At 49.8% G+C, this 27,678-nt stretch overlaps 2 protein-coding genes across 4 annotated transcripts; both read right to left on the bottom strand.

Annotated features, from left to right (window-relative positions):
• Positions 1–344: 344 nt before the first annotated feature.
• On the bottom strand, positions 345–23,784 carry ash1l (ash1 (absent, small, or homeotic)-like (Drosophila)). Of its 3 annotated transcripts, none has more exons than XM_047019820.1 (27): positions 23,583–23,784; positions 22,498–22,594; positions 18,928–19,720; positions 13,539–17,973; positions 11,373–12,045; positions 10,994–11,167; positions 10,727–10,821; positions 10,532–10,605; positions 10,341–10,386; positions 10,111–10,219; positions 9,753–9,959; positions 9,503–9,649; positions 8,589–8,697; positions 8,320–8,469; positions 7,776–7,846; positions 7,486–7,652; positions 6,982–7,134; positions 6,510–6,564; positions 6,027–6,159; positions 5,323–5,607; positions 5,147–5,233; positions 4,865–4,955; positions 4,482–4,620; positions 4,183–4,355; positions 3,806–3,972; positions 3,134–3,602; positions 345–2,913 (listed from the first exon to the last, which is right to left on the bottom strand). In XM_047019820.1, exons 3-27 carry the CDS (start codon positions 19,516–19,518, stop codon positions 2,822–2,824), a joined length of 8,892 nt encoding a protein of 2,963 aa, XP_046875776.1. In that variant the 5' UTR covers positions 19,519–19,720; positions 22,498–22,594; positions 23,583–23,784; the 3' UTR covers positions 345–2,821. The 3 variants fall into 3 exon arrangements, with proteins under 3 accessions (XP_046875776.1, XP_046875777.1, XP_046875778.1); XM_047019821.1 differs by having other exon boundaries at positions 22,498–22,591; XM_047019822.1 differs by having other exon boundaries at positions 3,146–3,602; positions 23,583–23,783.
• Positions 23,785–24,259: 475 nt separating this feature from the next.
• rnf115b (ring finger protein 115b) lies at positions 24,260–27,473 on the bottom strand. The gene is made up of 9 exons (XM_047019823.1): positions 27,347–27,473; positions 26,689–26,747; positions 26,519–26,576; positions 26,193–26,449; positions 25,932–26,000; positions 25,742–25,814; positions 25,480–25,573; positions 25,106–25,221; positions 24,260–24,894 (listed from the first exon to the last, which is right to left on the bottom strand). The coding sequence occupies exons 1-9, from the start codon at positions 27,422–27,424 to the stop codon at positions 24,769–24,771; spliced, it is 930 nt and encodes a 309-aa protein (XP_046875779.1). The 5' UTR covers positions 27,425–27,473; the 3' UTR covers positions 24,260–24,768.
• Between the last annotated feature and the right edge of the window lie 205 nt (positions 27,474–27,678).

Raw genomic sequence — 27,678 nt, 5'->3', positions numbered from 1 at the left:
CTGGCTCTATGATGCTTGATAAATGGTCTCTCAGCGCAAGGTCTATGAAAGACACAAATGACGCGACAAAATGCTGTGGGGTAAAGTTGAGACTCAAATCGTTGGCCTACTAACAGCCCCAGTGCTACCTTCCAATCCTTAAAAGCAGAAAGTCGGTGAGGACATATATGGTATACTGGTCTTTTTCATTTCATATTTTGCATTTATTATTATTCAAGATAGTACTACCATGGGGCCTGCCAGTTGCTGTCTTCAAGTATTGTCAAGCCAAATTAATGAGAATAAAATGTATTTTCAAATGTAAACTCACCATAATTAAGACAAAAGCCAACACCACCAAATTATTCACAATAATGTAGTGCTTTTATTAAAAAACAAACAAAAAACAAATAGAATATAAAACAAAAAGTAAAAACCAACAGCATTTTCATGACTTTAGAATCATAATTACAAACTTTGAACGAGAGTGGAAGAAATTTTGACAAACTGTACACATCACAAAATGTCTGCCAGTCTGCCATTTACAATGCTTGCATCTTATTTTGTGATTGTCTAAAAATAACTAAACAAATCACACAAAACACACAAATACAAGTACAAGCATCATATTTATGACCGCTATCACAAAAAAACAACCATATTTTGAGAAAAAAAAAGAAGAACAATGATATTGAGTTGACAGTCTTACATCTGTCGTCTTTCAAAATATCATAACATTTTTATGTTGGTTTGTTTTTTTAGTGTTCAACACTTTGCAGCAAAAGTCGAGGAGCACATTTCTCCTCAAAAAGAAATAATATTATTATTAATATTAATACAGTGACAGATGTTCTTTCAATGTCACTGATGTGTCCCAATGCCTTCTATGAAGTCTGGTCGACATTCCTCTTGCTCATGCAGTACATTAGATCAATTTATTTTTAGGCAACAAAAACTCTTGTTTAAGTTTTTATGTCATTCAGTTAGGACAGTTGTGGTGCGATTTACAGGACAAAAACTCCACTTCCTTCTCCTCCAAGCTTGAGTGTCTTGATTATAGTAATACAAATGGCAGAAATTATACTATTATAATAATCATAATACATATAGGGCTGAGTCCTGTACAATACAATAATACACAAAATCCTTTATCAAGATATTGCTTTTGGAGACATTTCTCACGTAATCCCAGTCTGTATATACATAACTTGGCACTGTACAACTTCCCCCTCCCCCCCTCCCCCCTCTCTTTCTCATTCTTGTCATTTGTATGTCAGTTTTATCTAGATGGGACCTCTGACTGCCCCATTTTCACAGAGGCTTTAAGAAAAATCTCATCAAATTTCACAAGTTATTTAAAACATTCTCCATGGCAACCAGAAACACAATTAAGAGGAAAAAAAACTAGAATCCATCCCTTCTGATATAACCCCCACCCCCACAGAATATAAGAAAATATGACCATCACGATACATTTCATGTTACCTATTGTTTTCATAATTTTCTTTAAACTGTTAATTGCCATCGAGCCCTTAATTTTTTTGTTTTAATTTTTTTATATCTTCAAGAATTCTGGCAGATACAGACACACAAATGTGCGCACACACGCACACACTCACGCAAGGCAGTCGGGGACCATGGCGTTCTAAGGCGTTACAGTAAGAGCCAGTGTTCCGCCGCCTGGTTTAGTTAAGCTGGTGAATCAGGTACTTTAGAAAGAGGGGCGAAGCTGACTGCCTCACGAACTGAACAAGACACTTTGACTGACTAAGCGCTCAAACACTCTTATCTTCCCAAAAAACACCAGCCACTCTCTAGCAAACACAACTCCCCGGTCCTTCACTGTTCCTAAAAGTATTTACTACAGTTTGACAGAAAAAGATAATATACGATACTTATTATAAACTTGCTTTTCAGACTGCATCATCCAATACTGTAAGAGAGTTAGTGTCTCATTGATACATAACAGGGAGCTTAAGATTTCCTTGGTACCAAAGTGCAGTTGACCAACCTCCTACTAGCTTCTCTCCTAGTTCATCGGCAGTGTATGCACAGTGTATGCATACACTACACCTCCTATGTCACTCCTATGCCTTCTCTGTGAAGGTACAGTTCTCATGTGGCTAACGTTGAGGTTCTCCAATTATCACCCAGTCCCACTAGAGGGCGCCAGTCTCCAGTATTCTCATTCCCAATTGGTGGTTTAAAGAAAAAAAGAAAAAGGGGAAGAAAAGGGGAAGAAAAAAAAGGTCCATAAGAGAGTCAATGACCGTGTCTTACTGCCACACTCAGTACCACGTTTCTCCTTTCCGCCACTCACTGAAATGAACTGACTCATGATCGCACCTTTAGCCATGTTTGTCGACATAGCAACAACTCAGCCATCGTCCTTCACGAGTGAACAAGCCGTCTTTGTTCAATGCATTTAAGTGCATGGGGTACATACATAATCCTATGTAAAAAAAATAGAATTACACAAAAAAAAAAAACGGTACACATTTGCGTTGTACTTCAGTAAGCCTGGGTCCTCTCCCCTGAGAAGTGGGAACCAAAAACCGTTGATCGTCACTGGTGTCACGGCTTTGATCCGCTCCTCAGTTTCGCTGTGTCCAGTTTAAGATTTCAGATGACAGGTCTGGGGGAGAGTTGAGCCTTAAGAGTGGTGGGGGGTCTCAGGAGCGCTTTCCCCTCTGTGGTGAACTCCCATCTCTTGGTGACATCTTGGTCTCCCCCGTCTTTCGAAATGGCATCTTCTCCTATTACTACAGTCTGGCTCTCTGTTTGTTTGCACTCCCACACAATGTGAGGGGCGCTGGCTCGTCTGGCCCGGCGTGTGGCGACATCATTTCCTCCCCACAAAATCCCCAAATCCGAGTGTCCTTCTGCGCAACCGCCTCCCTGAACCCTCCTCTAGGAGATAGGTGACATCTATAGCTGTTCACAGAAAAGAGAGGAACTATTAGACATGGTTTGTAAAACCCTTCAAACTGGTTCAAATAATTCGGGAAATGTTTTTGAAGCGTGGTGGGGGGTGGTGGCCACTGAAGGTAAAGATGACTACACAGCTCGTGAGGTATGAAGAACGGTTGAAATCCTACTTTAAATGATCATTCCAAAAACAGCCCTTGGATGTTTTGACCCTCTGCCACTATACCTGTTCCCTCACCATTCTTGCTGGGTGTTCTGTGCAGCAGGTCCAGCAGGATCTTGTTCAGTCTGTCTCTCTGTGCCTCCCTCTTTCCCAGGCCTGCGTGGTGCAGCGGTGAAGATGACGAGGAAGAGGACGGGAGCTCCAGCATTTCCCCTACCCTCTCGGTCGCTCCTTCCTCCAGCTCCCTGTGTTCCTCCGTTTCCCGGCTCTCCTCTTCTTCCTCCTCCTCTTCTCCTTCCCCCGTTTCTGCCGCCTCTGGTTGTTGGGGTGGCACGGGCGGGGGCGTGGGTTCCTCGGGCACCGGCTCAGCGTCGGCCTCCCCTCTCAGCCCGTCTTCATTTTCCGGGCGGAAGTCATCGGCCCTTTGGCCAGGGGAAGCCTCCTCCTCACAGCCTCCCACCCCTTTGGGCCGTTCGCTCTTCCAGGCCGAGCGCCCCCCGTTCCTCTTGTAGTTGTCAGGAACGTAGTGCGGCTGGTGGAAGGTTGAAGAAAAGAAGAAAAAAAACACAATTCACCCACTGCTAAATGGGACATGCAAGAGTAATATTGGCACAGATGAATCAAGTTCTAACAGAGCTCAGTCACACATTAACATCTTGTTATAAAAAAAAAAAAAAGGGTGGGTTGTCCCCAGTCCCCCCGGCCTGTCTGAGAAACAGTCTGTTTCTGGCTTACCGAGAAGTCTCTCTTGGGGGCGAGCCTCTTGGAGAAGTGATTGAAGGCATAGGGCTTGGTGCACACGGGGTAGCGGTTGCGATGGATCTTGTAGAAGAGGTGGGCCGACTTGTCGAGGCGGTAGTCGCAGATGTAAACGTCCTGCTCCTTCACTCCCTTCGGCCGACCTGCAGGGACCAAACACACAGGGTCAGGGGTCACAAGATCACGTCGACTCCCGTGTGTCAACAACAGGGTTGCACTCCCGGGCCTGATCCTAGAAGTGTGAGCGAGTTTGCGAGTGACTTTGAAAGTGCGATTCGGTGAAGGTGTCCGTCAGGAAATGGGGTGGTCGTGAGAGACCACCCAGAGGAGAGAAGGCGTGAGTGGAGTCTCACCCTTGCAGAAGGTGTAGAGGTCGAGCACGCAGCAGGTGCCCACCACGGCCTCCAGGGGGATGATCTCGTACAGAGGCATCCGGAACAGCTCATTCTGGTAGAACCGCCGTGAGGGAGAGTGGTGTGTCTCATGGGGGCGGAAGTAATGGTGGCCGAATGCAAACCTCTCCCCCCTTTAAGAGCAACAGAGACAGTCAGAGAAGGAATCCCACGATGGATACTACGACCAACATTGAATGAACCCAAGCCTGAATCATACATCTACGGTTGATCATTTTCTGGAATAAAAACCAACGTACTTCTCACTCTTCCAGAGTTTTTCAATGCGGAAGATGTCCAATTTGTCTCTGTTGACGTGGGACAGGAGGCGGTAGGACTGGCGGACTGGCTGTCCCTCTGGCGTGCGCCTGCTGTCCCTCATCAGGTACACACAGTCACCTGCACAGGGTCACATGCAGGCGTTAGAAAAAGGAGATTTCTTCAATATGCAATCATGCATGCAAAGGCTGTGCCACAATTGGAGGAACACGCCATGGAATACTTGATATGTGGCCAGTTAGTGTTTACTTAAGGGCACTTGACGGGCGAGGCTGTTTGCTGCCATGGAACCATAAAAGCATCATTAAGCCCTCTTATTTCTTCTGGAAGTGCTTGGGCCAAAGGTTGAGGTTGCCACGGTTACCTTGGTGTAGCAGCAGCTCATCTCTGAGCAGGCATATGTAGTAGATGGAGCCGGACTGGGCATAGCTGGGCTGGGGCAGCATGGGAACCTCCTGTACGATGGTCCAGAGGAGAGGAAACAGGAAGTTGAAAGATGAGGACTGATTTTTGCTAACACTACGTGGATATCATGATACCTTTTGGTCACAATTGAGATGTTTTCCTTCGATGCAATGGTGTAATAACTGCTATGTAATAATAGGGAGTCTCATACGGAGGGAGGGGTGGGGCACACTTCACTCACCCTGTCCACGGTTCGAGGCTCACACTGCTCACACAGGTAGTGATCCACCTCCGTCTCCAGGCGCATGCAGTCAAAATGCTGCCACACCTGAAACACACACACATTTCATGGGGATGAAACTCCCAGCGAGTTGACCCCCCCCTCCCTGCGGAGGGTCCCCAGCCCTGGCCACTCACCAGGCACTTCTCACACTGGATCATCAGACCCTCCTCCTTGTACATGCCGCAGATGCAGCGGATCACGTCGTCGTCCTTGTCGTGGCCGCCCGGCCCGCCCCCCCCGTGGTGGTGGTGGTGATGGTGCCCGTGGTCCCGCTCCTGGGAGTCGGAGCTGTCGGCCTCGCTCGCCGTCTCGCCCACGATCTCGTCGATCTGGACGGCCGCCTCGTGGCGGGCGCTGTAGTAGGCCTTCCTCAGGCGGCACACGTCGCGCCCCACCGACGACTTGCGGCCGTAGTACTTCTGTAAAGAGGGCGGGACACGTCGGAGGTTGAGGCGAGCTCCAGTCGACACGGCGCAACAAAGAAACCTCCTCCTTTGCCACGCAGAACAAAGCCTGTGGAATCTCACGCAGTGCTGGGCTACAATACGAGTCAAACTTTTGAAGCGACGCACGTTCCCCCGGGGTACTTCACAAACCCCGAGTGGTTTTGACAGAGAGGGTCAGAGTCCCTTTCCAGAAAGAAGATCCACTTCAAACTTCAGCAACGGCATGCTTGAGTACTCCTCAGAGGATATAAGTGGCAGTGCTTTAAACAGCTACCCAACAAAACAAATGTAAATCAAGGAGGCCAGGGAGTGTGTGTGGTGTATGAGAGAGGGACTGGAGGGTTTGAAGACATCCTCTCAAGGGGGAGAGAGAGAGAGGGAGGGAGACCCACCTCAGCGTTGCGGAACACTTTAAGCATGTCCGTGTCAAAGGCCTCCACGGTCTTGTAATGGCCTGTGAGGATCTGTTTCTCAATGGTGCTGAGGTCCAGTGGGTCTGACACCTTCTCGTAGTACTGCGAGTTCCTTTAGACACACACACACACACACGTTAGGAGACGATTGTAGAGGAGACCGTTCAAACGTTTCTCTTTAAGAAGGCTTAATCCTTCACAGCACTTACATGTGTGCACTTTCGTAAATGCTTTTATTGGGTCTCTTTATTGCTGTTCATATCTTGTGTGATAGCTTTTCGAAGAAAAACATGTAGCACTTTGAGATCCCCAAACAATGAAGAGTGAAAAATAACTACAAAATGCATTATGATGTGTTCTTAGAAGACATGGATGAAGGCTTAAACTGTCCCATTTCAAGCACTGACCTATGTGAATAGGTGCACAGTATGTAGGAATGTATTAAGGACATGGCTGGGTTACCTCTTCCTTGAGGGTAAGTTGACCAAGGGAGCAGCAAGGGTCTGACCAGCAGAATCTGAAGCAAGAAGGAGAAGAAGAAAAAAAGTTCAATTCTGGCCATCTGTTGCTTACTTCTCGTGATTGTGTGTTATGGACCATCATCACAAGCAGTCTATAGAAACACTGCAGTCAACTCCACTTTGTGACAGCATGGGCCAGGCTTTGTGCTTGTCACGGCCCATGAACCCAGTCCTGTTGTAACTGTTTAGGTCTTAGTTTCCTTACACCACAGACTTCAGAATAAACGTCTTTGTCATTCGTTGAAACTGGTTTTAAAACCAATTTGCTGATACCAGGCTGGTGACTGTTCATCAGCGTATGTGTGTTTGTATAATGTTTGAGTAGTGTACATTCAGTATATCATCTACAAAAGCGTGTGTGTGATCCACAACAGCTGCCTCGTGTGTGTGTGTGAGTGCGCGTGTACACAGACCTTTGTAGCTGGTGATCATGTCACAGATCTCCTTGAAGATGTGTGCGAGGCGAGCGGTGCGCGTGACCTCCGTGTTCTCCTCGGCGGCCGCCAGCCTCCGCGTGCGGACTGACCGGGACGTCTGCAGCGCCGAGAACTGCGTCAGGAAGACGTCTGGAGCGGGGGGGGGGGGGACACACACGCCCACTGAGTCTGCGTTCCAAATCATGCTCACGCGGTATCGCATGCAAAACTCTTTCCCTCTCTCCCTCCCTCTCTATCCCTCTCTCCATCCCTCTCTCCATCCCTCTCTCCATCCCTCTCTCCATCCCTCTCTCCATCCCTCCCTCCATCCCTCCCTCCATCCCTCTCTCCATCCCTCTCTCCATCCCTCTCTCCATTCCTCTCTCCATCCCTCTCTCTATCCCTCCCTCTATCCCTCTCTCTATCCCTCCCTCTATCCCTCCCTCTATCCCTCTCTCTATCTCTCTCTCTATCCCTCCCTCCTCCTGCACACCCACACACCTGACTTGATGTTGCCGTCGTCGCGGATGACGTTGGGTCCCCAGCGTGTGTAGATGGACAGGCTGCTCTCTCGCTCTCGCTCTCCTTCTCTCTTCAGCAGCTCCTGCTTCTCTCTCATCTTCTCCCAGTTCCTCAGCAGGAACACACGGTGCTTCAGAACAAAGTTCCTGGGAGAGAGACACGGCACAGCCTCACCGTTACCCCTGGGCGTGGCTGTGGGTTGGTGTGCAGGTTGACCCAGATTGTGTTTGACAATCTGTGGGGGAGGTGTGTGTGTGTCTATATTTCACCTTTCTCTGTTCGACATTGGTTTCATGAGTAGGTGAGGGTAGAACTTGCTGCTGTCACTTGACTCCTCCTCCTGGACAGAGAGAGAGAGAGAGGAGTGAGAGAGAAAGAGAGAGAGAGAAAGAGAGAGGAAAAGCAGAGAGAGAGAGCGAGGAAAAGCAGAGAGAGGAAAGAGAGGGAGTTAGAGGTGGATGAAAGCTGATCCTCTTGTCGTCTGTCACACAGTCTCCTGTTAGTGTTTAAGTCCTTTGTGTCACTTTTTTTTTCTCTCTTTTAGAAACCGTGCGGCCCACAATGAGCTCCTTAGAGACATTAAACACTCATGCCCTATATACATACAGAACCTGAGATTCCACTGGAGCTGAGCAGAAGAGCTCTTTGTTTAATGAGACAGCCGCTTACTGAACTGCAAACTATGGTGGATAGCATTTGATAGCCTCAACACTGGGGGAAAAAACGAACTGCAGTCTGAAATAAATGTCTGGCTCCATCAAATCTTGTACATGGTGCAAGTGGGACACATTTTCACTCTCCCTCTTTACTCACTCGTTTCTTGAGCTGATGCTTGGATTTGCGTTTCTCCTTGAGTCGACCCAGCCTCCTGGCTCCGCCCGCTTTGCCAGGCAGGCCGTTGATTCGCTGGCTCTTCCCTCCAATGATGCCGCGGCAGCCCTCGGAGCCACACTGACACACTTGCTGTAGCGAGATGAATAGAGATTTGGGAGGGGGGGGGGGAATGAGATTGTGTTCGATGTAAATAAAAAAAAAAGATCTCAAAGCTGGGCAGAAGTCAACATGTCACTAGCATGCGTCACCTGCTCCTCTGTGTTGAAGGAGTGGAAGTTGTAGTCGTAGGTGAGCTCCGTTCCGCTGTTCATGTCCTTCAGGGCGAACAGTCCGATCCGGTACACCCCGTTCACAGACCTGGGGGAGGGAGACGAGCACAGCTCACGTGCTGAACAACACTCTGTGCCATGTGGGGCTCTGTGGCACACCGCAATGCTACACATGCCCCCTTTTAGACAAGTTTTCTCATGTATTCTCTGTGTGAGGATGGGGAAAAAGCCAGTTCAGCACATTGTCTCAGGGCACTACAGCTGTGTCTGAGGTCCTACTACGCATAATCGCTCTTCGCTGACAAGATGGATGGCTCGCAGGTCCACCACACTTTCCTGCTCAAAATCTTTCCTCTCTACCCATCCCTTATTTCGGGGCCAGCCCCGCTGCACTCCGCGCCCCAACGGAGCGTTGGTGAGGCCGCTGTCCTAGATTACCAACCTTGCTGTACGGGACGGGAGGTGGAGGTGGCAGGTGTGGTGACTCTTGGGTCTCAGTGATTGTTAATTGTCTGAGTTCAGGCCCACAGGAGTTGAATGGTGTATGTGTGTGTGTGTGTCTCTCTCTCTCTCCTTGGGCATTATTGTTCTAAGTAAACGGCAGGCAGGATCTTGGACTGATGATGGCTGATTGTGGATTTAGGGCAACCAGGGGGTGAAATGCTTCGCAGATGACTCGATTGGTTTATTTCAGTAGAATGGTTTAAAAGCACTTAGCCTCCTGCAGAGACAAGCCAGGGTGATCTCATCAGGCTATCGTGACTAACCCAGACGAATGACTGCCTGAGGCTTCTGGGGGCAGATTTACCAGGAACACTAAAGCATTACAAAACCGAGTCTGTGTCTGGACTACTTGGGACTGAGACTGCCAATGTCACGGCCTGCCCACTCACCACTTCTGCATCTCGCAATTGGGCTCGCAGCTGTGGTTGATGAAGCGGGCCTCGTTACCCATACGGTAGCTGTCGATCACCATGCCGCTGTCCAGGTTCAGGCAGTACTGGCCGCTGTGGGCAAAATACTGCTCCATCATACGACTCCTGTGAGGGGAGGGGGATGGGGCGGGGGAGGCAAATTAAGACACCACTCCTAGACATCAATACCAATATCCATAAAGCCTTTAGGACCGGGCCAATCCCTTACCGGAACTCATGCTCGCTGACCACCTCTCCCAGGTACTCGATGATGAACTGGCCCGAGCGCAGGGGCTCCTTGGTGCGGATGCCCCAGCCTTTGCCCTCGGCGCGGAAGCGCTCCAGGCACTGCACCCACTCATGCCTCTGGATGTGCTGGTTGTCACACTGATCCATGCAGGGACAGGTGCTGGGGGAGCACTCCGCAAAACTCATCCTGGGGGTTGGAGGGACGGGCGTATGTGATGTGGACAAACAGCGTCAATCAATATTGCAGGAGCTTGAGCATGACTAAAACATCCGTTTTGACTAAATGGATCATGACTCAGCTTGATTAGCCCCTAGGCTAGGCTAACTGGGGTCCACACCTGTTCAGGCACTCGTCAAGGCAACCTTTCTCTTCCTGCTCCTCAGGGGCCCTGCAGTTACAGGTGGTGGTCTCGTACCCGGAGAGAGGCTTCACGTCCACGTACACATCTGAATCACACAGGGTTCAACAAGGTCAAAAGGCACGTGGGCAGGAGATCAGACCAGATGAATACCATGAAGGTGCTACGTTATGTCTAGAAGGGGTTGTCGGAACGGGAAAAGTACTCACTTGATCTGATCTTTTTATAAAGAGGCACATCAGGCCTCTTGTACAGCTGGAACAGAAACAAACAAGAGCTTAGTAACCACATAGCACAACAAGGGTCTGAAATGGAGACTGATCTTTTTATAAGCCTGGGGGCTATCGAGCTACACTTCTCTGGGCTTGAAAGGGGATGAGCACTCAGTGAGACGGATCACCTGGTCGTGTTTCCACAGCCACAAGATGTCGTAAGGCAACTGGAAATCGATGCGCTTCTGTCGCAAGTACTTCCCTGGAGACGGAGAACGGGTTAATAGGAGGAGAAGTAGCTCCGTTCTGGAAATAGCCGGGAGGTTGTGTGGCAAGTGTTCAGCTCGACTGTGACGGGGCTCGGAGGAAGGGGCAAGACTCACCAACGTGGATGGGGGCGGGAAAAAGGCCATACTCGTGTTCCCCAGGTACATACTCGAGCTTCTCCTTCTTGAGCTGCAGAAGCTGGCTGCGTGGACTGAGATCCCCCCCAGAGGACAACGGAAAGATGCACCAATGAATTGGGCGATATGGATGTGTGGATGTGTAATATCAATGAATGTGTGACAAGACTTTTTTTTTTTTTTTTTTTGAAAAGGGTTTCTTTTTTTATACGTGTGTGCAGGTTAAAAAGGTCATCGGATCCTCACTCTGCAGTCTTGTACACGTCAGAGTAGAGTCCTGCTTTCTGGAACTTCTTCTTTGGAGGCCTGGCTGCTCTTTTCTCCCGTTGGGTTGTTATAGGCATGGGCGGAGCTTGCTCTGTGGGGGCGGGTTCTTGGCGTTCAGGGGAGGCAGGCCCATCCGGCTTCCCCTCCAGGGCACTGAAATAGAAAGATGACTCTGGTTAATGTGATGAAGGGGGGTTGATGAATTCTTCTCTATAACCGTCTGGTATGTTCTAATATTAGCAATGCCGATGGAGGTTTTAGCGTTAGCAGGAATCCAAAACGTCAGTGCCTACGTGATGTGAAGGCCACCACACATGAATCTGTGGCCACCATTCAGTTGGTGTGCTGTGGTTTCTACCTGCGAAAGCAGTGCATCTCATCTTGGGTGAGCCAGACTCCTCCTCCTCCCCCTCCTTCTCCTCCTCCTCCAGCTCTGGACCTCATGCCAAGACCACCGAGGTTCTCCTCTCTGTCCGTCGTTCCTTCCTCCCCTTCATCCCCCTCTCCTTCCTCCTCCTCCTCCTCCTCTTCGTCCCCCTCCCTATCCCAGTGTTTCCTCTTCTGGCACCTCCTACGCTGGCCCTGGACCACCGACTCGATGGCATCCGTCACCGTGTCCCCTTCCCAGGTGCGGCCCCCTGAGCCCCCTCTCTCCCGGTGTCTGGGCGGGGCCGCCTCGGCAGGGGGCGAGGGGGGCGGGGACGGCAGCGGGTGTTTCCTGGGGCGTCCGGGCCCCCTCTTCTTCACCACGTTGTTGCCGGTGCGTGCCTGCCTCTGGAGCTTCTTGGCCCGCAGGATCTTGTTGACGTGGTGCAGGCTGTGCTTGGGGGGCCCGGCCCGATGGGCGTGGTGCTGGGGGGAGGGGTTCAGGCAGCAGTCTGGGGAGGGGGAGCTGTGGCCGCAGTGGGAGGCGTGGGAGTGGAAGAGAGGTTGGTGGTGCTGGTGGTAAAGGTGCTGGCGGTGGAGGAGGGAGCCCTCAAGGCTCTCGGGGGCCGAGTGGGCCCCTCGTGTCTGGACACCTGACCCAGAACCTACACAAAGAGACGCAGAGAGAGAGAGAGAGGGGTGGAGATGGAAAGAGAAGGAAAATGCAATTCATTAAAGTGTCGTTCGGGTTGGATAATTTTTTGCCATAGCACTGAAGCACTGCCCATTAAGATTCAACATCACTCTTTTGACTTCACAATGCACACCACTGTAGTCTCCTGATCTTCTCCGTAAACATTACATAAGACAGTAAGATACTTGTCCAGTCCTCTCACAGTAAACACTCCTAATAATACCCAAGGATGACGAGGCGTGGAGCTACAAGCTTCGTCTCCCAGACGCCTCTTTCCCTCCCATGCTGATGGTGCTGTGCGTTTATTCCCACCCTCTGCCACTCCACGCTACCTCGAGGTCGCAGTCGGGCTGACCGATGGACTGCGTCCTGAGCTGTAATCCAGGATTACCCTGGCTGGGGTTGGACACCTCACCACGCTACTTCGCCAGGGGACCTCTACTAAACGTGCCGTCGTGCTCTCACGCACACTGAGCAAAGACGCTCGATCACCGGAACCACACACACACACATACACTCCCATCCATCTCTGTCAGTCTGCTTGTTGAGGACGCTGGATCTTTACTATGGTGCTCACTCTTACCTGTTCAGCAGTATTTGCTGAAAGCAGGTGCAGTGTGCACAGGGATAAGATGAAGCCTTTAAACTTGGGGTGGCAGAAGGAGGGGGCGGGGGGCTTAGGATACTGATATCTGTCTGAAGAGACGGGCCTTATACACCACCCGGCAGCACACGCAGAAACACAATTATGTCAATGGAAATTGAAGAATCTAAACTGGACAATCCAAAAAAACACACATAAAGTAGGCCAGTTGAAGTAATTAGGGGGGGGGGGAGAGAGATACTGCTGCCAAGCTTTTAATCGCTAGTTAGGGCTATCTAATGTCAGGGCAACACTATGCCTACTCTACAGACGATGGGGTGTGTCTCTGTAAAAAGACAGGCCAACACAGAGGTATAGAGCTCACAGATTCAGCAGGGGTACGGTTCCCAGTCTACCATATGGTGCTGGACGGAGAGGGTCACTGCATGAATATCTCACCCTGGAATCGATGCCACAACTAATAGCATGGGTACTGTGCCAGTATGAGCCTAGATGCCAAGCATTGAAACTAAGCAGACATCATCCAATAACATTCAAACCACTGAATTCCAGAACAATAATGGCAGTACTATTTTGGGATTTCTTTTGTGCACGATTTAGTCACCTTAGACAATGTCAAATTCAATTTAGGTTGATTTCCACCGTGCACAAATAATTTTAATGTGGGCAGAAATCAACTTTCAAAGCTATAAATAGGTGCTGGGGTTTAATGTTTTCCTAGAAATCCAATGCATTGAGCCTCCCTTACAAATCACCTACATTTCTCCAACTACAGACATGCCATAGCTTAACCCTACCGTTCCCTCTTTAAAGGAATAGTTCACTCAAAAATACACATCGTCAACGCAGTGGTGACTCACCCGTCTCCCTCCTCTCCGCGGACGTTGAGCGCTCCTTCATCAGTGTCCTCTCCATGCGAGAGAAGCTGGCGCTCTCAGGGGCCCCTCCTTTCCGGCCTCGTCCGCCCCTCATGGAGGTACGCGTCAGGGCAGAGGCAAACAGGTTAGTGTGGTGCGGGGGCTCCTGGGAACCGGGGTCCTCCGGTTCCTCCGTGGGCGTGAGGGTTTCGTCATCCTCACTGTCCGAGCAGCCGGCAGGGTCGTCGGCCTGGCCGTCAGCAAACACGCCCTGGCCCACCGCCGGGTTCCGGGACAGCTTGGCGTAGTCAGCCTCAGAACCGGTCCCCATCCTGAACCAGGACTCGACAGGGTGGTGACCCCTGGACCCACTGCCCAGCGCTAGTCTGGAGGGCCCCAAGCAAGACAGCGTGTTCTCTTTCCTCTTGTACCTGTCCGCGGAAGACGACGAAGACGAGGAAGGCGAGTTGGCCGAAGGGGTGGCAGCCTGTTTATTGGCGCCAGCGGTGGGGGTGGAGTCTCGTCCGAACCTACAGCGTTGCAAGGACTCTGCCATCCCTCCGCTGCTGCTGCCCACACGCTCCACTCGAGCCGGCCCCCCGCCTTCCGGCATCCCTGCCACGCCTCCCCTGGTCCCGGCTCCTCCTGCCGCCGCCGCCCCGCCCTCATCACCATCCTCCTCGGCGCAGCGCTCACGGTGCTTGTGTCGGTGTTTGTGTTTGTGGTGCCAGCTGAAGGAGAGCTCAGACGACATGGCCGGGTAAAGCACAGGGGAGCGGCCCCCTGCTAGGTACTTGTGTTTCTTCTTGTGGAACTTGGAGGGGTTGAGGAGGAGGTGCGAGGGGTGGTGGTGGTGCATGTAGGAGGCAGGAGGGGGCTGGGGAAAAGACGAAGAGTGGTGCGAGTGGTGTGACGGGGCTGAGTGGGGGGCCTGGTGGTGGGGGTGGGGGTAGAGGGCACTGGCTGGGGGGTAGCCCCGGTAGTAGCCCAGCCCCAGAGGCCCAGAAGAGTAGGGGACGCTGTAGGAAGGGTGGTAGAAGCCCCCGCTAGACAGAGGAAAGCCCAGCCCAGGAACGAAGGGCATCTCAGACATGGACTCCCTAAGCTTGGGGGGCCGTCCGCGCTTCTTCTTCAGGTCCGGCTTACGGACATAGTGCAGAGAGTCGCAGGGGTAGGCAGGGTGGGGGGAGTAGTATCCGCTGAAGTTGATCCTAAAAATGGTGGGTAGGAGGTCCCTGTGCAGGTAGTGATGCGGAGGGGGGCCACCTGCACCTCCGATGCCACTGCCGGGCCGGCCAGCCACCCCTGGTACCCTCCCTGCTGCCCCCGCCATGCCTAGCCCGCTGCCCAGCCTGAGCGCCGGTGTGCGGTGCGCTATCCTGATCTCGCTTAGCCTCACAACTATCTCATCCAGCTCCGCCAGGAAGTCCGGGTCCTGGCGCCGAGAGCGCAGCTGCAGGTACTTCTTCTTCCGTTTGCGCTTCTGCCTCTTCAGCTTGTCGTATCCTGGGCAACCGTGGCTGCGACGCTTGCATTTGTGCTTGTGTTTCTCCTTGTGGCTCACCAGAGAGGAGGCTGGGGTGGCCGGGTGGGGTCTCCTTGGGTCGGGAGAAGACCTCGCACCTAGCGGAGAAGGCGTAGGGGAGGGGTGCTCCAGCAGCACGGAGGACGAGTGTCGCCGTCTGCCCCGGGAATTGAGCCCTAGTCCTGCTCCCATGGCGGATCCCATGACCCCGGGCATCAGTACCCCGCTGCCCGGAGGCATACCCACCACGCCAGCCAGCCCACCGGGTCCTCCGGCCTTCTCCCCTCGGTCCGACGTGCTGTTGTTGTCTGTTCCTATGCCGCTGTCACTGGGCACTGTCTCCTCGCTGTGGGACTCGCTGACTGGCGAGGGCGTGGCCTCCTTCAGCTCGCTGAGAGGGGCAGGGGAGGTGGGGTGCAGGGGCCTTGGAGGGGAGAGCTTACGGTAGTGGTAGTGCTGCCTGTAATGGTGGTGGTGGTGGTGATAGCCACGGCATGAGGACTTTTTCTGGTTGACCATCGCCGAGGAAGAGGTGCTACCGAGGGGGCCGAGGGTGCGAGGGTTAGGGGCGGAGAAAGTGGGGGGTGGGAAGGGGAAGGAGTGATGGCCGTGGTGGGAGAGACCGTAGTGAGGGTGTGTCAGGAAGTGCACAGACCCCGGCTCAACGAAGCTGGCATCGCTGACGGGACTGTGACCCCCACTGGACTGGGATAGCGAGGGGGAGGGGAACACCTCGGAGGCAGAGAGCTGGTGTGACTGGGACGGGTGGTGGAGGTGGTGGTGGGGAGGGGAGGTGGTGTTGGGGGACAGAAAAAGTTCGGGGGGAGGCGTCTGATTGGCGGATGAGGGGTTTGACGCTGCTTTGGGTTTGCGGCCCCTCCTCTTCCCCATGTAGATGGTCCCCTTCTTGCTCACATTGATCTGGGGTCCAAGTTTCCCTCCGAAGGACGCCGCAAGTGAAGACAGGGACTGGGTGGCTGCCGCCACCGACCCCACCACCCCGCTGCATGCCCCTCGGGCCGGATCCTGTTCTGGTCCTGATCCCGGGCCGAGCAGGATCTGACTCAGGATCCGTTTGCGTTTCACACTCTTCATCTTGTTGATCTTGCCTATGATGGTCTTCATGATCAGCTGCCCATTTCCCTTATTCCGGAACCGTTCTCCTGCCTCAGGAGCCAGGGTTGGGGGCTGACCCTCCTGTGGCAACGTAGGGGGTAGGCGTTTTGGACGCCCCCTCTTCCTGGGCATGGGTTTGGGAGGGTTTAAGTCCACCTCAGGGTGAAGCACAGGGGGGTCCTGCTCCTCTTTAGACTTTAGTAACGAGGAGAATACTTTGGAAGGGACCAGCTTGTTGGGGGGACGCCCACGGGTGGGGGCATCAAGCCTGGGCATCTTAGACTTAGGCCTCCCCCTCTTCCTGGGTGGGAAGAGCTGAGATGCGGCAGGGTGTACTTTATTTGGGTTTGGGGGCCGTCCAACGGGCCTGCGTATGGGCGGGGGTGTATCCAGGCTGGAGGATAAAGGCATGGTGGTTTTGCACTGGTCTGAAGGGCTGCCCTGGCCCATCCTCGGATTCCTGTTGACTACTCGTGTCCAACGTGGTTTCCTGCCCCTGCGCTTCTTCAGGGGTTTGCTGTCCTGCTCTAGTGGGGAGTCTGGAGATGAGTCAGGTGAATCGTCCCTGAGGGGAAGTGGAGAACTGTCCCCAGCAGTCTCTGGTGGTGAGGAAGTGCGTCTTACAGACACAGGGGAACTGGAGGTCCCACTGGGCCGTCTCTCTCTGTCCCTGTTCTGGTCCCTGTCACGGTCCCTGTCCCGGTTAGGACTACGCTTAGTAGGGCTTGAGCTCTTCCCCCTTTCCACTCTGAGGAGGGACTGACTCGCCCCCTTCTCCTTGCCTTCAAGCTTCCCTGATCCTGATAGAGAAGGGTTTTTGGTTAAGTCTCTAGGGCTGTCTTTGTCCCTGTCTCTGTCCTGCTCCCTCTCCCCTCTCTCTTCAGCCTTGGAGGGGTTCTCTCTGGCCTGGTGTGTTTGGGAGGCAGGGGAGCCCTGGTGAACGGATCCCATCCTCTGCTCTGGGGCTGACGAGGACATGCGAGAGGGTGAGGACGTACTATGTGGTGGGCAGTGACCGAGACGGGCCTGTGGCAGCGATGGCTTGGTGCCACCATTGTTGCTGCTGTCATTGTTCTCCTTTGAAGTTGTTGCTAGGCGGCTGTTGCCATAGGTGAGCGCAGGGCTGCTGCTGCGACTGCTGTTACTGGAGTTGTAGTTGTTTGGAGTGTTAATGTTGGTATTGTTGTTGTTGCCGGACTTACCAACCACTTCTGCCTCTTCCTTCCTGGGTGGGGTGGAGAGCTTTTCAGAAACACTGTCTTTGTTCCTTGAGCCATATGGCCGGCCAGGAGGACGTGACACGGGAGGTGGTGGAGCAAGGTGGAGGGCTCTGGAGTAAGTGGCTCTGTTGACTAGAGCTCGGTCTCTCTGCTTGGGTGTGGGTGCCATAAAGCCTGAGTTGCTGTGCGCCGCAGAGGGGGCCATCTTAGAAGGCTTGATGGGCTTGGCGGACTTGGTGGGCGGGCAAGTGGCTATGAGCTGGGCTAGTTTCTCAGTGACGGTGGGCGTGCCCCAGGTCGGACACGTCGCCCTCTCTTTCTCCCTTTGACTCTCGCCGCTGTAGGTGTACTGTGGTGGTTTGGGCACGCCCTCGAAACTGGCTTCCTGTGGCGTGGGAGTGGGAGGGGAGGAGGACGTCTGAGCGTTGGGGTGAGGAGTGGGCGTTTTCTTGCCGCATGGGTGTGTTTTACTGTCCGCTGAGGGGCGGTGAAGATTGAGGGGTCTCTCCAATGATGACGCTGCTGCTTTCGTGTCAGACTTCTGCGTGTCCGACTTGCCAGCCATCTTTGGAAGACCCTGGAAAGAGACAACAAAAGACAAGTGATTACATGTGATCCATAGAGGCCACTGTAGAATTTATATGGCACTTCCAGAGTCTCAGACAAGGATTTATTTAATAATTGAAAATGTACTGAAGTCACCATGTGTACAGCCAATTGTCTGAAAATGTGGTTTCCAATGCTAAAAATATCACCCACATTGAAGCTATCGGATCTGGTCTATTCAAGCTGCAAATGATCCATCAATCAGATGGACTAAGACTTAAAAGCAATCCAGTGAAGTCTTGTTTATCTCTGTGTAAATCGCAGTTCATTGACGAGATTTTCTGTCCACTACCACTGCAACTTCTCTGCCCTGCCCAGAGGGGATGTTCCCCTTAGCTCAATACCACTTATGAGGGTCAAACCAGGGACAGAGAGGGAGAGAGGGATGAAGTAGCAGAGGAAGAAGAGGACAAGAAGAGATGGATGGGGAGGAGGAAGAGAGAGTATTGCTCTGAAAGGAGACTGTAGGTAGGAGGCGAAGAGGGGGATGGCGTCACAAGGACACGGAGAGAGGACGACAGGAGAGGACACGGTAAAACAGAATTGTAGATGAAGATGGAGAGACAGAGAAAGGGGAAAGGAGAAGAGGGGGGGGGCTAGAGAGATGGTCATCATGGACCGCGAGACAGGTCAGGAAAAAACACAAAATGCACAAAAAGCGATAAAGATGATTGAACAAAATCAAAAGACTAATAAGATCATTTTTTTAAACAATTCAGCGTGTGAGGTCATTCATCAAACCAAGTTAGGGGAAGGAATTCACCGATGTGCTGGATTCAGTATTGCTTACTGTGTTTTACTTTTTTTGGCATAGGACAGAACCAGATGCCTCTTGTGCAATTCCTAATAGTCTCTTCAGTCTGGCTTCAGTTTGACAGGGATATGGGTTTTGAATTAAAACGTTCATACATGCTGTGCTGCTTACCCTTTTAGCTGAAGCGCTCCCATTCACTGGGGAGGGTGACATAGTGCTGGGAGGTGTCGGAGTAGTAGGTGGTGGAGGTGTAGGGGCTGCAGGAGTGGCGGCGAGGGAAGAGGATGGCGGGGCGGGTCTGCTCATGCAGGGACTCTGCTCCCTGTCCCTTCCATGTGGGGGGCTCGGAGTTGGGTGGCTCCCGTCTCCGGTCCCTCCTCCACGGGCCCCGCCTCCGCGGCCGCCCCCTCGCCCGCTGTGCCTGACGGTGGCTCTGAAGGCCGGACGACACACGTAGTTCTCCAAGATCTTGGGCGGCTTCTTCATGCGCTTGGCCTGCAGGCCGATCTTGAGCTTGACATTGCCCTCGGAGAAGCTGGTCTCCTTGACGGAGAACTGGGGAGACTGCTGCTGCTGGTCTGTTGAGGCTCCTCCTCCAGCCCCACACTCGGTCTGGGAGCCCTCTCTCTCCTTCTCCCTCTTCTTTTTCTCCTCCTCCTCATCTTTCTTTCCACCCCCTACTTCCTTCTCTCGTTCCCCTGGAGGGGCTGTGTTGGGGAGGGGGGGTGGAGTCGCAGGTCCCCCCTGAATCCTCTGATCCATCAGAGATTGAGGGGGTGAGGGGTGACTAAGGAGGGATGTTTTGGATACCAGGTACAGTTTTTAGGGGAAAGCAGTGTCCCAGAAGGAGATGGGATAGGGGCAAAGGGGAAGGGGGGATAACGGTGAAAGGGAAAAGTAATCCTTGTTTGATGATGGCGATCTTTCCTTTCTGTCTATCCAGCCTTCTCTCTCCTTCCTTCAACTGGGGAGAAAAAAAGATGGGTGCAGGGAAGGGAAGAGATAAAAACATGAAAAAGAAAATTGTCAACCATCACCAGAACAGGAAACCGTAACCAACAACAATGCCTTTTCAACTACTTTCAACGAAGAGTAGGACAAGCCTTTCATATTGTCCCATAGCCTAGCTAATGATGGCTAAGGAGACGCAAAGGTGAATTTTTTTTTTTAATCATCTGTTTGCTAAGAAATCGTCCTTCAACATAGGTGACTTTTTACGACAGAGACATCCGTCCTCACAGGCTCTAACAATCTGTGACCTATTTACACAGCTGGCTGTCTACCTGGGGACAGGATGGAGTTGTAGTCATGAGTCTCAAGTACCCAATTAGACCAACTCACCTAAGAACTACAACCCCCAACCGTCCAGGGTCTCAGAGCACAACACCCAACCCCGTGCCTCAGCGGATGCTTTACGATAAACTGCTAAATGAACCACAGACTTCTTCATTAGTAAAAGTGAAAACGCAGCACGTTTAGTGCGGCAAAAGTTCCTCATTGTGTTCTAGGACCGTATGAAAGAGAATGGTTCGCTCCCTTCAGCCAATAAGAGTGATTTAATGCGGGTTTGCCCCAAGCAGGTGCTTTCGCAGGGTGAAGTCATTTGGAGGCGATTCAGAACTGTGACCTCAGCACATTGGGTCCTCTGGGAGACAGAGGATCCGGCCGCCTTTCCCGGCCCACCGCAGCAGCCAATGAGCGCCCGTGAGAGCAAGCATGCGGACAGCCTCTAAAGCACTAAAGGACTCACTTAGTCGAGAGCGTGCCTCAGAGAAAGTCATCTAAGTCCTCATAAATAAATAGCAGTCAGCGGAGTCAGATCTACTAGTCTACAGAAGGTCACGATGCTATTTACTAAGGATTATTGTTTCACAAGAATGGCAGCAGGAGGCATTTTTCTGTGGAATCTCTGTAGTTTGCTTTCTGAAGTCCAGGATTTGGAGTCTGGCCTGTGTTTTACCCACACCCACATCTCAGTGTTTACTTCAATTATTCACTCCATTTCGCCTCAGACTCTACCAGACTCCTCCCCCCCCCCCCCAGTTACACATACCACACTCAGATCACACCTCCCTCTTTTCTCCAACCACTTTCCCCTTTTCCCCTCACTACTTTTTTTCCCCCCTCTCTATTATTTTCCTCTTCTTATTCACCCACTTGGGAGGCAACTATGAACTAACGACAAAAGCAAAGTTGCCGTCTTTTCTACTAATGGAAAACACATTTCATCCCCACCTTCCCTCTATTTTCTCTCCTCCCTCAATGTCCTTCTCTCACTTGGTGACAATCACTCTCTTGTGTCTTACTTGTGGCTTCAAGTGTTACTACATGAATAATAATTTTGGTGCTTCATCTAATTGGACAGCAACTCATGCCAAAAATATGCTTCTGTGTTAGCAAGCTATTGATATGATGAAACTGGAGTCAAGCCAGACAGGGAGTCAAAACATTTCCCTTTCAGTACAGTTCTATCTTCAAAACATTAATGACTCCTTCATCTGGTATGCGAATGTCCTGACATTTTTCTCTCTTTTAGTTATCTAACCACACAACATCCCAGAAGACTTCCTAAAGTTTGTGTCCAACCTTTCTCTACTAAGGATAAGTGTGCATGATAAAGGTACAGAGAGTTAATCTTGACAGATTCGCAGATAAGTAATACAAAATTATAAATAATGGATAAACATATTATTATAGATATTCAGATTATCTGGGACATCCTGAATGACATCAAGGAATAGAATATGGTGAAACAGTAACATAGTAAACAACTTCATGTGCCCCCTCCCCTTTCTCCCCTCCCCTACCCCCCCCCCCCCCCCCCACACACACACACACACACTTTGCACACGTTGTTCATAGCTGCTGATTTCCCTTCGGCCAGTGGAGTGGTAGGATACTGAAACCATACAGCATGCACAAAATACCTAAAGCCGTCTGCAAGCAGGCTCATCAATTGGTTCAACATCTTGTCTACTGCAAAGAAAACATAGCCTCACTCAATGTATGTGGCCAATCACAACAATAAAATCAGTAAATACCTTATACTTGTAGTAATGCATTGATCTCTACTCAGATTCAAAATAAACGCAATATTTTATGAGAAAAAGGACTCAGCCATAACAAGGAGCCCCGAAAACGCCAGACGTCATCATGGGAGTTTGCGCGTGCGCCCCCCACGCCTATCATCCCGTTGGGTGCACTTGTCAGTACTGTACTGGACCTACTGTACGTGTAGTGAACCATGCAAGATGTTGCATTCATCTTCAGTCATCGTGCTGACTAATATATGCACAATTCTTTTTTCAAGTATATAGGTGCCACATACAGGCGCAATTGTGAAGTAGCAAGCCAGTTATCTATTGTAATCTACATCTTGCTACATGCACCTTATCTGTTCCAAACGCAATACAAATCCATCACTACAGAACTAGACAGGTCTCTCGTTAATTGTTGAGGCTTTGAGACATTGCATCGACAATTGCTTTTATCTATAGAGCTATCAAAAGCGTGCCCTTCCGTTGACAAAGTGAAACTGAAGACATCAGCATGCAATGTATCAAGAATCAAACACGTTAACTAAAAAATCACCTAGTGTAAACGAGCAATGCTCTAATAATGGGTGCGGGTAGACTAACCACCAAGATGCATATTGCAAAATGAATCACATTTGCACGCAGCTCTAGACTGTTATAATCTAGAATTTACAAACAAATGTTTTCACATTATTCATCCACTCACCTTTATCTGAGTCCAAAGACGGCGTTCACATTATTTGGCTCGAAATCCTCCCTTGGTACGTATCGACATGGTGGCCACAGCATTTATGTTCCAACTGCTGATTTACCAAAACGCAGAGATGAGAGAAATGTGAAATATCATTCCGATTTGGCAATAGAAAAAGCACACAATTTATATAAAAAGGTAACCATTATTAGAACTGCTTAAAATGCACGCAAACGTCATTCATCGGAAGTATTAGGGTATCGTGCTAATAACATGCTTGTTATCAAGGTAAGCTATGACCCCAAACCCTTCGTCCTGTCAGAGACAGAGGATAAATGTTGATTACGGGGGAAAGCTACAATGCTTGTGAGCCAAAACCTGAAAGTTGTCCTGTCTGGCGTTATGGCAGTAAATTCCTTTTAAATGGCTGGCAATAATACCAATCAAATCGCGCAGCAAAAAAAAAAATAGATTAAGAAGTCACTTATGAAGGAACGACGTTTATTTTGAAACAAGCTACCGTCCAACCAATGGCAATAGCTATAACCGAGCTGTGCAAGCTAGAGCTACATTGTATCAATGGCACTAGATGGCTAGCGATCATGATTTAAGCAAGCTTGCTGAGGATAACTTAGCCAGCAAGCTAGCTAGATTTGTGGCAACGTGGCTGCAAAGTGTAGCAACACAACACATTTAATTATGTTATATAAACTGGTAGACTCAATGTTTCTAGGAATATATATACATCATGAAGCAGTCACACCACGGGATGACTACAGAACCTATCCCGTCATATTGTAGTAGCTAACGACTCGTACAAGCATTCTGCCAGAACTATGACGGCTAACGATGCAATATTGTTTTGCCCGCCCGCGAGTCAATTAATGCAGCCTATAGTCGAGAGACTACATTGCAATATCTCAATAATCAATTGTACTACATCGAATAAAAGAAGATATAGATAAAATAATAGATGCAGCGCTCTCTACGTTATAAAAAACACGAACTGTCAACAAAATGGCGGCTGCGTTGAATCAACAGAGACCCGAAATGGATCTCCCTATATTTCTTCTTCCCCGCCCTGTTCTTTTTTTCCTCACAGTAATTGGTATCCGTGATATCTCCAAGCACAATCGGACTCCGTTCCGAGACAATGTTAGCTGAGCCGAGACGTGTCGGAATGAGCCTCAGTCATTAATCGGGCCTCCATGTCTGCTCAGCCCGTATCGTTCCTGTCAGTACAACACGGGCATTCTCAGTCTCAGAGGGAGGGAGGGGAGTGAAGGAGACGGGCAGAGGAGGGGGGAGGAGGACGAATTGAGGGGAAGGGAGGAGGTCAGATGTCGTACGCCACGACTGTCCACTTTCCCTCATAGCACGTATATATACCCAGATACCTAGCCTATTATGATTTTTTTTTCTACACATGATGAGTGCTGAAAAAAAGATTAAACTAGAATAGAGATTCGTCTCGAAAAATTAACTACTCATTCACGTCAAATGGTCTATATTTAATAGTCTGTAATGCATAATTAATGGACAAACTTTGCATGTGGTAGGCCCTAACAGGTGTCTGTATTAGCCTTTAGTTTAGCCACAGTCAAATAATAAAAATATTAGTGTTAAACTGAGAAAGGGGAAGTGAAACTGAGTTTATTCATTCTCAGTATCCTTCCATCCAATTTTTTCCCTGCTCACTTCAGCTCTGCAGTATCAGGTGCTTGAGATACCTTCATATGACCAGAAACATGTCTCATTCAAGGAAAAAGAAGAGGAGCACAGATTTATACTTTAATAGCAGATTCCAATTAAGAGACAACATTCATTGTTAGGCTGGCCTGTATGAGATCAGAAGGGGAAACCAAAAAGTCCAGGAGCAGACTAAAGGGAAAAGAGCCTTGGTACAAAACAAGGTTTTTCGCCAATCGTTACTATAAATTGTTTATATGTCCTCATATTTTGCCATTTCCTAAAGGGTGTAAATACCGGATTCACGAGGGATAGATTCTTTAGGAACTCAAGTTATGAGGCAGTATGGGAGAACACCAATCCAAATCGTGTCAGTGAGCCTGCATCTGAGTTTATTTGTCCATATACTGACTATACTACTATCAGAATATTGTTGCTGTTTGATTCACTGCAACCAAAAGAAAAACTGGGTCCTGGATGATTTCAGGGAGGTGATAAATAAACAGAAATTGGTTATTTTAATGGGAAGTCAGAAAAAGGGTGGAAGGAAGGTGTGTGGGAGAAAAAACAGAGAGGTAGAAGTTCACAACTAGTCTCTCAAATGGCTTGTCTCTCTTCCTGTGGTTCTGCTCTGATGGAGAGAGCCTCAGGGGGTTCTGACGTGGGTTTTGCGCTGTTGTCAACACCGTCAAGACTTTTCCGACACACCGGACAGGTATCATGCTGTGGGTGGAATACACATCAACAGTAAATGACTTTTAATTAAGAGCACCTGCACTTTTGATACACCACAAAACTGTAATCAGCCTCTGCACCATTAAGTGATGACTCATTCACTTACCCCCTTGTGTAACTTATGAAATGCAGACGTATTTAATAGAACACAGTGATTTTCAAGTGCCTACTAACGCCTAACTCTCAGTGTCCTTCTTACCAGTTCCAGCCATGGCACAATACAGTCACTGTGAAAATAATGGAGGCAGGGTAGTTGTCTGACAGACTCTTCCACAGAGAACTCTTCCCTACACACTGGACACTCCAATCTGCAGTCTGAGCAACCAAGGAACCAGAAAGTTAGTGAGGGTAGTATGTGTTTGGGGCCTATGTCCAATCAACCTTGAGTGCAACAAGTTTGGCTGATGCAATAATAGGATTGGTTGAGAGTTGGTGTCTATTGTGGATTCTGTACGTGGTATAACACATTCTTATGTATAACCATGTTCTTACAGTTGTTGTCTGATGAATACATTTATTTTAATATAGGATTGGTTGTATTCATACAGTATGAAGTCTCTGTTGGTAACACACCTGTCTGTTCTCGAGAGATGCTGACTGTTGGAAGGGATGAGATCATCTCTTTCTCTGCAGGGGGGGGACCTGTGCTCTCAAACTGACCTAACAACTGGAAGAGCGGGCAGAGAGACAAAGAGATGGAAGGAGAGAGAGAGAGCATGAGGAAGAAAAGGGGGGTAGACCGAAGAAATAGGACAAAAGAGAAAGAGAGAAAGAGTTTATGAGACTCATTGTGTTGCCATGAGGCCTGGGCATTGTGAGTGGTGACATCACTGACCTCTGTGATAACAGCATCTAGACCCCCCTGACCCCAGGCATAGTCCCCTGGGTTGGAGTGTAACATACTAGTTCTAAGTCAGAGAAAAAAAACGACAGATAGAGAGAGGAAGACAGACAGAGGACACAACATTTCAAATAAAATAATTATTTAAAAAGGGCTACTGTTGAGAAAATTGTTGGTTGTTTACAGTGAGGCTGGTGCGGTGCCTGGATTCCCATTGTTGGAAAACAGACCGGCTAAGAACTGCTGCACAATCCTACAGAGAAACACACAAAGTCGATTATCATTACCAATACCATCAAATGAAAGTCTGATTTTTAACTTTTTTGATTATGTAACCACACTCCTGTTTGATGATATGATTATGTAACAGAACAATGACTCCTTCAGAGTTTGGAGTTTGTATTTCAATGTATTTCCCACACATGTATCTCCCATCGTCACCCACCCCTCCACAGCTGGTGTTGGGTCAGGCCTGGATGGTCTCCTCTCTTGACCAAGGGGAGGAGAGGGAGGCTCTGGTGCTATGGTCTCACTGCCTCTAAAGGGGACTCCTGGGATTCTGCTCTCCAGGCCTTCCCCTACCAAGTTAGAGGCGGTGGACCCAGGGACAGGGCTGGGGCTGGGCTCCACGTCAGAGTCAGGGCCAGAGGCAGGGGGTTCTGACAGGAGAGCAGAGCGTTCCATGAACAGCAGCTGCCACAACTTTGGATAGAGAACAGACCAATAAGTAAAGATACATTAGAGAATATAATATAATATAAGACGACCCACCTCTGAGAAGAGTGTGCCTGCATCTTCACTGGGCTCTGCATTGCTGTTCTCCAGGAGACTGAAAAGGCAAAGTGGTTTATGGTTCAGTTACAACAATGTAGCAATTGAGATTGGAAAACTGTGCAAATGTGAGATTTGCATGTTTAAACTGCAGTTAAGTGTAATTTTACCTGAAGTCTTCTGTCACCTCCTCAATAAAGCCTGAATCACACCTTGGGCAAACATATTCCTGTTAAAAAATAATAATAATGATGTAAAGATTAATAAAATAATCTTTACATCAAAACATGCAGCAAGCAATGGTAGTACATATAGCAAAGATCTGCTAGTTATTATTTTGACAATACTTTGACAAGGGGGGGGGGGGGGGGGGGGGGGGGGGGGGGGGGGGGGGGGGGGGGGGGGGGGGGGGGGTGTCAGCTGTTTTCAGAACGCCCTGGTGCGTCTGGTGTGCCGAGAAGTGACACCCTTCCCCTTCTGTTGCTCACATGCAGTTGACAGTTGCCTAATGCATACTAGTTGGCGACACAGTTGCCAACAGTAGTGCTTCTAAATATGGCAACGACGCAAAGGCGAAACTTGAATTACCAGACTTGATGTCGAAAATGAAATATCTCGATGCACTCCCCGTGCAGAAACAACATAAGTATGAAACAGCTGTATCAAGTAATTATACAAGTGTTTTAAAACATGTATTACTACACTTCAGATGTGTTCAGGAGGCGGTGACTACTTCTAGTCTATGAATGGCCACATTGATTCGGCAATATGCCATCCACGATCGTAGCCTACTGGTGCGCGCGGTGGAAACTAGTTGTGCAAACTCACCGGGAGTTTTGGGTTGATTTCACCTTTACAGCAGTGGCAGAAAAAGCGCTGTTCTGGTGTCGCCGCAGCCTCCGCCATCTTCACCGTGTGTAACGCTGTGTCACTGACGTCGCTATCGGAGCTTACAGAAGAAGGCGTAGAGCTTCTCAAAAGGGTCAATTCAGTCCACTTTCACTTTACCACTACTAATCGTAGATCAGTCCAGTGTAATGTTGTTATTTCGGAAGCGTTTGTGTAGTTCATTCACCTTTCATACAGAAGTAGTTTAATTTAATATTTAACGAGTCTTGTGAAAATCGTCAGTTTCTCATCAACACACAGCTAAACTTAAA

Source organism: Hypomesus transpacificus, chromosome 4 (assembly GCF_021917145.1).
Source record: "Hypomesus transpacificus isolate Combined female chromosome 4, fHypTra1, whole genome shotgun sequence".
NCBI classification, from domain to species: Eukaryota; Metazoa; Chordata; class Actinopteri; order Osmeriformes; family Osmeridae; genus Hypomesus; species Hypomesus transpacificus.
The sequence above is the reverse complement of the archived record's forward strand: the minus strand, read 5'-3'. Positions and strand labels throughout refer to the sequence as shown.